This window comes from Chiloscyllium punctatum, chromosome 48, assembly GCF_047496795.1.
Source record: "Chiloscyllium punctatum isolate Juve2018m chromosome 48, sChiPun1.3, whole genome shotgun sequence".
Lineage (NCBI taxonomy): Eukaryota > Metazoa > Chordata > Chondrichthyes > Orectolobiformes > Hemiscylliidae > Chiloscyllium > Chiloscyllium punctatum.
This window is the reverse complement of record NC_092786.1, coordinates 41,965,820-41,978,454: the sequence shown is the minus strand read 5'-3', so window position 1 is coordinate 41,978,454 and position 12,635 is coordinate 41,965,820. Positions and strand designations below refer to the sequence as shown.

Sequence of the window (12,635 nt, the reverse complement as noted above, 5' to 3'; positions counted from 1 at the left end):
GGTCTGAGGGTGGAGGTGCGGGATGTAGACGAGATGCGTTGGAGGGCATCTTTAACCACGTGGGAAGGGAAATTGCGGTCTCTAAAGAAGGAAGCCATCTGGTGTGTTCTGTGGTGGAACTGGTCCTCCTGGGAGCAGATACGGCGGAGGCGGAGGAATTTCCAGCACCACTAATCCAGAATCTGGTTTCCAGCATCTGGAGTCATTGTTTTTACCCAGTTAATGTCCAAAGGTTATTTGTGTATTCTTGTAGCATAATTACCACAAAATTAATCTACTTTCCCTGGGAATAAAGAATGTTTGTCCCTGACATTTAATTCTAAGAGATTTTCGAATCAACAGCTTTTATCTGTGGCTGCCTGGACCATGACAAAATTGTCCCAGGGTGCTTCACAAAAGCATTATTAAACAAACTATGACAAAGAGTCACAAAAGGAGATGTTAGACTGGATGGGGGGAAAAAAAAGTCAACAAGACAAGTCATAAGGAATGCTTTTAAAGAGGGAGGCAGGCTAATGAGGTGGAGAAGTCTTAGATTATAGGCAATGGTGGAGTGATTAAAATCATGGATTCTTAACACAACAGAATTAGGGTCTTAAGGCATTGTGTCACTAGAGATGACAGATATGGGGGAGGGATGAAATCATGGGAAGGACTTGAAAGCAAGGATGGCAATTTTAAAAGTAAATGTCCCTGTAGGAGTCATTGTAAGCAATTAACACAGAGGTGATAATGGAATGGAGTTTAGTGTGGGTTAACTCATGAGCTGCTGCTTTTCAGATGATCTCAAGTTACTGGAGAGTAGAATGGTGGGGGTGAGGCAGGAGTCCGTGGAGATAGTTGAATCTAGAGGTTTTTAAAAAGAAGAGGGCCTCCATTCCTTTGGGTATTTTGGATACTCTCTATGTTGGATATTTTGCACAAACCTCTTTATGCATTCTTAAGTGTATGGGAAAGTAGGCTTTTCAATTCAACCTTCCCCAATTAATTAGAAGGCTTATGTCAGTTTGAAGTTTAAATCTGTCTTGCCTTCATTGAACTTCTAAAGCCAGCTGAAAGAGAAGATGGCCTGGCAGTTCCTTTGATACCTTTTGACTTGACTCATTGAGATGTATTTGTTTACTTCCCTGGACTAACCTCATTACCTTATGCCATTATTCTAGTCCTGTTATTAACTGGCATGACATAAATTGCGAAATTTCAAATATTAATCCTTGATATTTCCTGAGAGGCTTCCGTTGCCTTGACCATGAAGAATCACTTAATTGTACGACCAACATTAACGTGAATTAGCTTCACCATCTCAAGTGCGAGTGAAGCAGTTTTGCCAAACTTTCCACAAGTTATATCGACTTGATACATCTCTACTCACTGGAAATGAGTCACTGATGTGCAAATAGAACTGTTCACTCTATCTTCTGACTGTCATTCAACTTTAGTTACTATGGGTTAGATCTTCTGCCTCTTCATAGTTAATATAACGGATCAAGGATTGACAGAAGTTATGTCAGTAGTACTTGGAGTACTTAGTGAATTTTTAAGCTCATCAATGTACATATGTTTGCACCAAGTAATGTATAGTGGCTATGTGCTGCCACATTGTTTGTACACATTGTTGTGGTAAAGTTGCAATTTCGTATAATTGTGCGATCACTGTGAATGGGCTACAATATAAATGGGAACTATGGCTAATGGAAGATTGAGTGAAATAAAATACTGCAGTCTGCCTGTTTCCAAGACTAAACATTTTGTTGGAATTTCAAGTTGCATTTATGAAATGATCTATCTGTGGACAACCAGTTGTAAAATACATAAACTTTGTAAATGCAAGATTTAATTAATTTTGGGCTAAATGTTTAGAAAGCCAAGGAGCTTGAATGTAGCTATTTTTAAATCCTATTATTCAAACAGTGTTGGATTAAAAAATTTGATTAACTTTGTCTTACTGTGAGGTTCTCTTTAAATGTTTCTTCTGGAAAGTTTGAAATTAAGCTGATGATACAATTGGTTATAATTAGACTCCACTTATGAGCGGTATATTATCAGAGTTATTGTGTTACTTAATGACATTGTGACTTGCTGACACTGACAATTTGCTTTTTTTTTCCTCCCTAGGCCATCATTTGAGCCCAAATCAAAGGTAATCAGATGATATGAAGCTCTGTGGGGATAAATTAATAGGTGAGTAAATCTCTTCCTATTGAAACAGAAACAGCCCGCTGGTCATGCTAAATCTGTTTCTGTCAATTATTGTGATAAGCATTTGTCTCTAGTAAACATAATTGTCTGACGAAGAATGCTGTGCAAGTGATAGAAGCTACAAAGCTGACTGAGGCTGTTATCTTGGAGACTGAATGCAGTGTGACTGAGGATCTATTATGGAGTGGACAGGCTGTTTTTAACGGCACATCGTGCTGGTGGGGAAAGATAAAGTGGATCATGTGTTTTGCTGTAAAGATTATTGTTCCATAGAGAAACTGGAGATGTGTATAAATTTCCTTTTGCCACTCATCGTCAGGTCCCCACATAACATTACGTAGTCCAGGCGACCTATTAATGTTTCGATTCAGCGAACCATAAAGTGACCTAAGAGAACAGTTTCCTTGACGTTCCATAGCAACCTGTTCATTTGTTGTTTGTAGTTGTAGAATACTTCAGCAGAGCTGCTTGGTTTTGAAAATGGGTGCTTTTGTCGTTTTACCTATGTGTATCCTAAGGGTTCAAGTGAAGCCTGCAGGTAGAAAAAGCTTTCTCTTTGAAATATCTTGCCTCATGCTTGGTGGCAATTTAAATTTTGTGTTCAGTAGATTGTAGAATCATGCTTGTTTAAACTGTGTGATGTTGTTTCATTCATGTTTGCCTCACACGTGGTATTAAAAGATGAAAACCCAGTCGTGGAGAGCTGGTAATCTGACTGTGCTGTGGAGCAGTCAGTTCCAGACTGGTGCCTCTCAATTAATGGTGCTCAACTAGTAAATAATTTGCATGCTATGAATTGTATGTTTTCAATATTCATCTCACTTAATCACTTTCACCTTAATTGCTATCTTTGCATAACGTTTACTAATATTTACTTTTGAGTGTTGAAACCAGTTTAAAATATCAATTTAGAAGAAAACCATTTACGTTAGCTGTAACTGACTATTCTAATCCCAGCGCTCAAGTTCAGGTACAAAATTTAATCAGTCTTACTCTCAGATAGACATCGCAGTACAATCTTCAAGGTCTAATATGGAGCAATATGATATTTACAGTTGAGCCTAATCTGTTCTGGTCACCAGGTAAAGTAATGCCTCTTAGTTTCTGCTACATTGTAGATTCACAGCAACTATGAGCTCAACAATACAGCATGGAGAGCTATGAGCATCAGAAAATTCAGGTTGTGACTTGAATAAACTGCAGCTCAAAGCAGGTTTTATAACCCACCCTTTGTTCACTTCATATCCTTTGTAACAGCATAAAAATTACACGCTGACAAACAATTGATGCACCAGATGTCTTCATTTGATCTTCACAATCACTTTCAACATGACTGTACATAAATATTTTAGCTCTTTGCATATATGTCATATGCCTCGTTGCACCCAATCTGAAGGAGGTATGTAGTCGCATTAGGAAATCACAAGAGCATGTATGGAAAAGAACTATGAATGAACATACTGCCTCTTGTGTTCGGGCGTTGCGTTGTGATGAGAGAGAAATGTGAGAAAAGGTCAATTTTATATAGCTTTAAAACCGAGTCATAGAGAAAATTGCTTATTGCTTTCATACATTAAATAGTCTACTTAAGTATTTCAGGACCAAGCCTTCGTCTGGGTTCTTCCAATGTGTTTGTCTATAAAAGGAGTGTATTCTCCCCAAAGGAGAACATCTGTGCAGATTGGGGCTCTTCATCAACTTCATGGTTTTATTAAATCTGTGCCACTAACTTTATCAGCACCATTTACTCATACTCATTCTCCATGAGTTTTGGTGAACTTTGAATAAAGGGCACTAAAGTGGGGGAACATGCAGCCTACTTCTGGCCACTATCCAGACCAGCCATTAGTTGTGAATGTCTTGCATATTTTGCTCTCTGCATCAAGGCAGCTGAGATTTGGAACTCACTATTTGGGCAAATTAATTCTCCTTAGATCAATTTATTGTAATGATTAATAAGAGCACCGACACTAAGATACATTTTGTCTAAGATATGTCTAATCAACTCTCTTCCTTACTGTTTTGTTAAATAAAATTGCCTATTTATGTATATTGTGCATTTAGATTAGATTAGATTAGATTAGATTCTCTACAATGTGAAAACAGGCCCTTCAGCCCAACAAGTCCACACCGACCCTCCAAAGAGCAACCCACCCAGACCCATTCCCCTACACCAAACATTGCATGGCCAATTCACCTAATCTGCACATCTTTGGATTGTGGGAGGAAACTGGAGCACCCGGAGGAAACCCAAGCAGACACGGGGAAAATGTGCAAACTCCACATGGACAATTGCCTGAGGTGGGAATTGAACCCGGGTCCCTGGTGCTGTGAGGCAGCAGTGCTAGCCACTGAGCCACTGTGCCACCCTTCTTTGAAGTTGGTCAGTGCATTGAGAATAGGAGTTGGAAAGTCATTTGTTGCAGCTGTACAGAACATTAGTCAGGCCACTTTTGACATATTGAGTTCAATTCTGGTCTCCTTGCTATAGGAAGGTGTTGTGAAACTTGAAAGCATTCAGAAAAGAATTACAAGGATATTGCTAGGGTTGGAGGGTTTGAGCTGTAGGGAAGGGTTGAATAAGCTGGGGCTTTTTTCCCTGGCATGTCAGAGGCTGAAGTGTGACCTTCGAGGTTTATAAAATCATGAAGGGCATAGAGATGGTCAATCGACAAGGTATTTTCCCCTCGGTAGGGGAGTCCAGAAATAGAGGGTACAGGTTTAAGATGAGGGGGAAAGATTTAGAAGGGACCATGGGGGCAACCTTTTCACGCAGAGGGTGGTGCCTGTACAGAATGAGCTGCCAAAGGAGGTGGTGGAAGCTGATACAATTACAACATTTAAAAGGCATTTGGATAGGTAGATGAATAGGAAGCGTTGAGAGGGAAATGGACCAAATACTGGCAAATGGGACTAGATTAATTTAGGATATCTGGTCAGCATGGATGAGTTGAACCAAAGAGCTTGTTTCCGTGCTGTACAGCTCTATGACTCCCTGACTCTTATCGATTTTGTCCATAGTGTACTCTTGCTGATAACCATTGTGGTCAGTAACAGCATTTATGTTTGCCAGCATACTTTATGCAGGGACATTTAAAACTATCTAACGTTGTACCATACTGATTATTACTTCAGGTATTTTAAAGACAATGTCACCATTTTAAAATACCCTTTGAAAATGCTGTTAAATAATTTAAAAGTATATTAAAAATGTTCATATTTCATGAGGGGGGATTGTTTTTTTCCACAAAGACAATCTTACATTTTTTTCCACTGGATTTTTCCGTGTATAGTGGTGGCCCATGCTATTTGTCTGCTCTTTGTGTGATTTCTGTATCTTTCTTTAATAGGGTGTGGTGTTGAAGTGTTTCCACACCCTACATTTTGCAAATGTCCTCCTTTCCTCTTCCCTTTTTGTTTTGGCTAACGCTTGCTCATATGGCAGTCTCTAGAAAGTTGCTAAAGTTTCGGGGACACAGAGAGGGATTTAAGCAGAATTTTGATGTTCCTGGACTGGAGTCAGTTGTATCCCCGATAGAGGTTAGTTAAGGCAGTACAGATTTGAAGCTGAACCAGCTGCTCTGGGTGACTTAGGCAAGGTAAGAAAGACCACAATCTATGTTATAGAAATATTTTGGTTGTAAAGGGTTAAGTTGCCTTTACAGCATTAATATAAAGATCACTGCAAGCATTTAGACACTTGAAATGGCATTGAAAAATGTGCTCAACAGCAAAAGTGAGAGCAGGTTTATTTACAAGTCTCTGGACCTGTTTCAACACAAACGACATGGAAAAGCAGAACAAAGAAGTGTTCAGAGATGTAGCTGATTGGCAGCAATGACAGTTGAGCTGCTGAGTAAATGCTCCCCGATTCAATGTTCAACCCACTCTCTATTCTCTCTGTATCTCTCTCTGCAGAGCTGTAACTGACATCCTTTCACAAGCTGTCCTTGTGTGGCACAATTGTGGTTTTTATGGAATTCCATTTTAATTTTGAAGTGATAGTTCCCTTTGAAAAGGGAATATGAGATGTTCACGACATTGCTATTCAATGTCAAAACACCCATAATATCTCGATCCCCGTTTGGATCCAGATAACCAGAATCTACATTGTCAATTTCACTTCTGGTAGTATTTACTCCCTCATATTAAAATTAGAATGAAATGGTTTGACCCCATTTATCTTTGAGAAAGTATTTTGTGGTAATCTCTTTATTGTTTTCAAATCGTTGGAAATTAACATTGTGATGAATTAAATATGTGGTAAATTCAATTGTAATAAAAACAGAGCAAAGGTTTTATATTTTAAGCACTTGCTGCCAAACGTCAACTCTCCCTCCCTTGAGTTAATCTTTAAAACCATTCCTTCTTGGGGATTTTAATACATTTGTAATAATGATTAATCCTAGACCAAGAAGCTGGGCGCCTAATGAAATAGGTTAGCTTGGAAAAAGCTCCCCCACTGGTTTGAATGAAGGAGCTATTTAATTAGAAGTGGATTTTGAAGGGTATTGACATGTGCTATGACAAGATATAATTTTAAGGCAGGTATACTACATGCAGATTGATGTTAGAAGTCTGCAGTACTGATATGTCCAAGGACATCTTTGGCATTTATGGTTTATCAGCTTTGTCATTCAGCTGTTTTATTTAACCTGCTGACTGTGCTGAGTGTGAAATCCTCCCTTGATGAAACTGTCCTATAGGGTGAGCGCTATTTGAACTTGCTGTAAGATCACTATATTTTTAAATAGGAACTATGTAGGATTCTGTTGGGGCTGTCATTTTATGAAAGGTGTTAACAATGGAGAAGTGATAGTGGAGTTGTAAAATAACAATATAAAACTGAAACAAAATACTTTTCTCTTCCCCCTACTTTTCCTTTTGTGTCTGCTGATTGCCCTCTTATATCCTGCCTCGTATGGATCATTGCTAGCTAGCTAGCAATATGTCATTCAAAGATAGAGGGCAGTCGAGTACAGCCCAGTTAAATTCTGCTCAGGAACTTCCAACATTTGCCAGGAGGGTGGCAACCCTGCTCATTTGCTTCTCTCCCTTCTCTTTCCCTATGACCATGAGACATAGTGGCTGAAGTAGGCCATCAATGCCAATCAATGTAATTATGGCTAATCTGATGATTCTTGCATTGATGTAAAGGTTTCTTGCAATGGAACGTGAAATTGGATGGCTTTCTTGTGTGCTGTTACATTCTAAGGTCAAACTGTCGAACATCTAGTTAATTATCCACCCAAATAAGTTGCCTCACATTTTTGTTTTCGCTCCAACAGTGGTACTGTGTTGATTTCAGAATCTTGTCCCGGGGTGCTGTGGAATGCAATTGCAATGATTGCCGTCTTTGATCATTGCCCACGTTAGCTTCAAGCAAACTTACTGCTGATGTTAATAAGTCAGCTGGGAGATGGCAGATTGAGCTGTTCCTCCATAATCTTCACTTTGTGGAGATGCACTCAGCAGGGTTTGAAGACCATTTACAGGGCAGCAATGAGGCATAAAACCTTGCAGATGCCTCCATGAAGCAGTTAAAGGTATTTTTAAGATAGAGAAATGTTTAGCTGACTTCCCATCGTAAGAAAGGCAGTCTGAAGTAAACTGTGCTGCACAAAGGATAATCAAATCTGTAGAAAGCGCAATAATGTTAGCCTGGTCTAATATATTAATTTGGTTACAAAAGAAATGTTCAAACCCCTTGTCATCATTTTATAATGTCTCCAAATTCTATCGTCTCCGGTCATGTCAGAATATTTGCTGGTGATGAATGTCGCAATTATGGTGAAGTTGTCGTTAGATGGAGCATGATTCACCCTCTGCTGCTCCAAAATCCCTCTGCTCATGTTTAAACAATGAAGTTTCTATGTCTACACTGACAAGTGTATGGTAACCACCACCATTGAATGACCTACTGCTTTGCTTTACATCCTTTTCAGTTCAACATGAGTGGTGTTATTACGGATAAAAAGGATTCAGGATGAAAAGCAGTAGGATCCAGTAACTGGCATTTGATGATTCAACCCCCAGCCCTTGTGTTTCTCTTTGCATGCTGATACCTGCATGTACTTTTGGTTTTCGTTAAACTTCCCTGTAAATTGTTGCAGATGGTGGCTAAAGCATGTAAAAATAGTTATTTCCTTTCACATAAGGTAGACCAGAAAACTGCGTTAATCTCTGGAACGGTTGCAGATACACAAACACTCAGCATTGAATTACAGACATTGGTTTCTTGTCATGTAAAACATTTTTCATTTCCGTGTCCCAGTGCATTCTTTATTCCACTCAAACTTTGCAAGCTTTAGAAAAGTTGCGTTTGTCACAATATATTTTTGAAAGCTTTCCAGTCTGATATTGAACTGGCCAAGCATATCAGTTGATAGTCATTAGTGCAGTTGAAAAGCTGCTTTGGTGGTATGAAATGAGCAATGTTTCAGACTAGTTTAGTGCTCCAGCATTTTTGATGTGCAACAGATGCCAGGAGTTGCTATCAGTAAGTGGTGGCTGGGAAATCATGTAGTTTCTGGCACAAACACTGGCAGAGCAGAGGCAAGAGTGACCTTGCCATTGTTTCTTTCGCAGATGCATTAAATATAATATTTCCGTGCTGACTTTATTTCCTGCTGAATGTCAATCCATTCTCTGCTTTCTATTGTCCAACATGACTATATCTGAAAAGAGATTGTACTGCCTTCAGTAATTTTTTCTATTTTTGTACTTCATCCCTCAGAACTTCAGCAAGTGTTGTTCTTGGCCTCATAATTTCACTTCAGCTGTTTAACTTCCCAAACCCTCCAGTGATGTACAAGCCTAATAAAACGGAAATCATGACCAATTGAGTTGCAGGGGACCAGACCACAGATTTGTGTTAAATTGAACTATGAGCTTTTTGAGGAAGTTCAATTGTAATCAAGTTTGCCCACACATTATGAAAATACAGTAATGCAGTAAACATGCGTTTATTTATTTGACAATTTGTTCACATTTTACAATGGCCTGATCTCGTACAGTAAAAGGCATTGAGAAATGTTGGGACCTGGCTCTGGAAAAATTCAATAATCGTTTCCTGAGTCCACCACATCATCAATACCGTCAAACCTGTTTTCCATGTTTTTGTACTGCGAAGCGAGATCCAGAGAATCTCTACGGCATATGCAACTTAAGCTGGCTTCTGGGTCTTCAAGGTAATAATCATCCTTTTTATCTATCGATACATTTTGTCCACTTTCCTGATCCAGACCTCAAAAATGCTGGAGGTTAACCCCATGTTTCTTTTAGACTCATGCTGCGTGGGTAGTGCCTTGATGTTTTCCTGGCTTCTTGGATTCTTCTATCACACAGGAAGCTTGTCAGTGGTGTCCATGTTGGTACAGACCATAGCAATAACATATTGCTTGCTTCAGTTTACACCATCACACATTGTACCTTTAAAGATTAAAGAGTAATCTGGTAAAAGCTAGTATAGCAGTCCAGGTTCATTATGCTAAAAGTGTCTCTTGATCCATACTTATTCAGGATGTGGGTGAGACTGTTTGGCAGCCATTGCTGCAGGCCTGTCCATGTCTTTATCCTCTGTTGTGGCCTAAGTCCACTCCAATTGGTTGACATGGTCATATAATAAGTATTCGCGAGGTTGGCTAATCCAGATTTACCGATCCAGAATTTCGAATTCTCACAGGGATCCTTTTATTGGATCGGATTGATAAAACCCATCTGGTTCACGAATTTTCTTTTGGGGAAGGAAACTACCATCCTTATCTGGTCTGACCTATATATGACTTCAGACCCACAGCAATGTGGTTGACTCTTAACTGCCCTCCGGGCAATTAGGGATGGGCAAGAAATGCTGGCCTAGCCATAAATGCCCTTGTCCCATGAATGAATAAGGCAAAATACTGTTCTGTTGGTGGGAACGGCTGATAATTTGCCCAAACCCCAGAGATCCAAATTTGACCTGATCGCAATTTCATTGTGGATGCATTACAGTTACTTTCTCAATTTATTTTGAGCTTTGATGCCACATTCCTTGCTAAACCTTCTACATGTAGGAGGAAACAGGACAATGCATGCCCCAGAATACTTTGCCTTTTCTGAACAGACGAGGGTAGTTATGTAAATTTACTCAGTAGCTAAGATATCCTTGTAAAATGGACACATTTTTCCAGGCGTGATCCAGATTATGTTGTTTGAGAAATATTGCCTATTATTACACACAGCCCAAATTACAGACAGCACAAGTTGTATTTTCTGCATTCATTTAAATGTGTGTATCTAGGCATTTTTCTTGTCTCCACTAACTTTGAGTTATTTCTAAGAAATTACTTTAACAGTTGTATGAAATTGCCAGTAGCTGCGCATGAAGTTTATTATGGGACATTTTTATCAAAGTACTAATCTTCCAAAAGTTACGTAGAATAATGCTGGTTTCAGCATACTTCCAAGGATTTGATATATCTTGAAATTAAATAGACTGATAACTCACTGGCGCTTTGATTAGATGTCATTCCAACCCTTAGTGGCACTTACCTGATAAAATCTCAGTCGGCATTACTGCCTGTTATTGCACTGTGGAATTAGACAAATCAAGTGGTTATACCTTGGATATAAAGTTATGGAATGTGAAATGAAATGTTGATCTGCTTGCAGAACCCTTGAAGACTTTTGCAGACAGTATGTTCTTTAAAGTGGCTCATGTGCAGTGTATAATATTCAATAGTCTACGTCAATGGATTCCTATTTATTTAATTGTCAGAATTATTTATCTATTGCATTGGTGCCCATTCATGATGGACTGGAATGTCTTATTCACATTTTTAGGGTATCTGTGTTTATCTTGCTGTGAGTGGAGAGACCACAATGTAGGTAGCAATAAGAAAAAAAAAGATGATTTTAGGTGGAGAAACGCTTTCATTCTTGTTCTCCTGCCATAATGTTTCTTTAAATAAAAGCAAGAGCTGTTGAAGGAGTGAGAAGCAATGGGGTATGTGTTCTAAGGGCCCCAAATATCGGTGAGCAGAGCCCCTGATCAGGAAGCAGAGACTTTCTTGCATATTGCTGTCCATCATTGATTTGCAGTGAAATCATTTGTTTGCTCAGGAATCACTCAGCAAACAATTTGAAAGTAAATGGAATTTAATGCTAGGCGTATGCAAGTGGTCTTTACCATTCCCCAATTACCTAATTAATGATCTTCTCATTTTAAAAGAACCTTACTTCTCCATGGAAATGAATGGATGGTTTACACCAGAACTAGTTGACTATTTTAATCTTCCTCCTGCTTCCTTTCTCTTTGTGCCCTATATGCAGTTGGCAAGACAGAAGAGTTGATGAATTTAACACAAGAACACAAACATGGAATAAGAAAACACCAGTTGCTCTGTGAAGCTTGCTATTTCCACAAACCTGTTGGCTTTAAGATAGATATTTGTAAAGGGGACATCTGATGAAGACAGACTGTTTGGGAAACTGGGCATCAGAATCTAAAATAAGATTTCCAATGTTGTTCAAGAATAGCTGTACTGATCATGATCGTCATTTGACTAAAAACAGACTTAAATATTTCAAAATTGAAATCTCAATTTAACCAAGCTCATTTGAGGAATCATTAAACTGCAAACTAATCTTTCACAATTATTGCTGACCTGAATAATAATGTGAAACAGTACAGCTGAAAAAGGAGTAGGCCCAAATCTTCCTTCGAATAGAATTTTCAAGGCTTGTTTTATGAAACCATTGTTCATTTTGAAAGCACAATACGTGTGGGAGAGATTAATGATGCACTTTGCTTATTGGCATGGTTGTTCAAACACTGGCGAGTACTGAGAGTTAACAGATGAGGCAGTTTATTTGATTTTGGCTTCTGTGTTTGTTTAGGCTGGTGAACAATTAAGAATCCTGAAGTGTGGAACCATGCAGCATTTGCAAAGATTGCAGGATATTGGGTTCCCAAACTGACTCAAGCTACAAAATAAGCTCAATTTTATTGTTTCACAGGATAATTTAAGATGTTTTAAACAGCACAAGTGTGGTAGAAGACACTTCAAAACAGTGTGCATTTGGGTCTGGGGTTCAGTCTGTGGACAGAAAGCTTTGAAAGAAAATAATCAAAAACGTGACATCATAGGGAAGCGGTTAAATAATTGTAAGGTTTTATTAAGTGTTGATAAAGTTTCTATCTGTAATAAAACTTACTGTTTTACTTCAGCAAGAGGAATAATTAATGCACAAAGGTGGCAGGTCAAGTGATGTGCTGTGACTGCAGGATGTAAGAGCTTCTGGACACTGGTGTGATCCAGGGCAGTCAAGTCTGCAGTCTGCATCCATAGCTGCAGGAACTCTGGCTCAGAGCTTCTGAGGCAGAGGCTGAGCTGGATTTACACATCTAGGAAAGGGAGAATTACCTCAACATTTTTATGCCAGGAAGCAGTCAC

The 12,635-nt window shown here is 38.9% G+C and overlaps 1 protein-coding gene across 4 annotated transcripts in view; it reads left to right on the top strand.

The window, feature by feature from the left end:
* Positions 1 to 12,635, top strand: part of atp8b4 (ATPase phospholipid transporting 8B4) — a 245,466-nt gene that overhangs the window by 88,211 nt on the left and 144,620 nt on the right. For 3 of the 4 annotated variants that reach the window (XM_072565057.1, XM_072565058.1, XM_072565059.1), the window contains one exon: positions 2,116 to 2,181. In XM_072565057.1, the coding sequence (XP_072421158.1) occupies positions 2,154 to 2,181 (28 nt within the window). In that variant the 5' untranslated portion in view covers positions 2,116 to 2,153. Of the gene's footprint in view, positions 1 to 2,115; positions 2,182 to 2,664; positions 2,738 to 12,635 lie in introns of those variants that run through there. The other variant, XM_072565056.1, reaches the window with a different exon arrangement.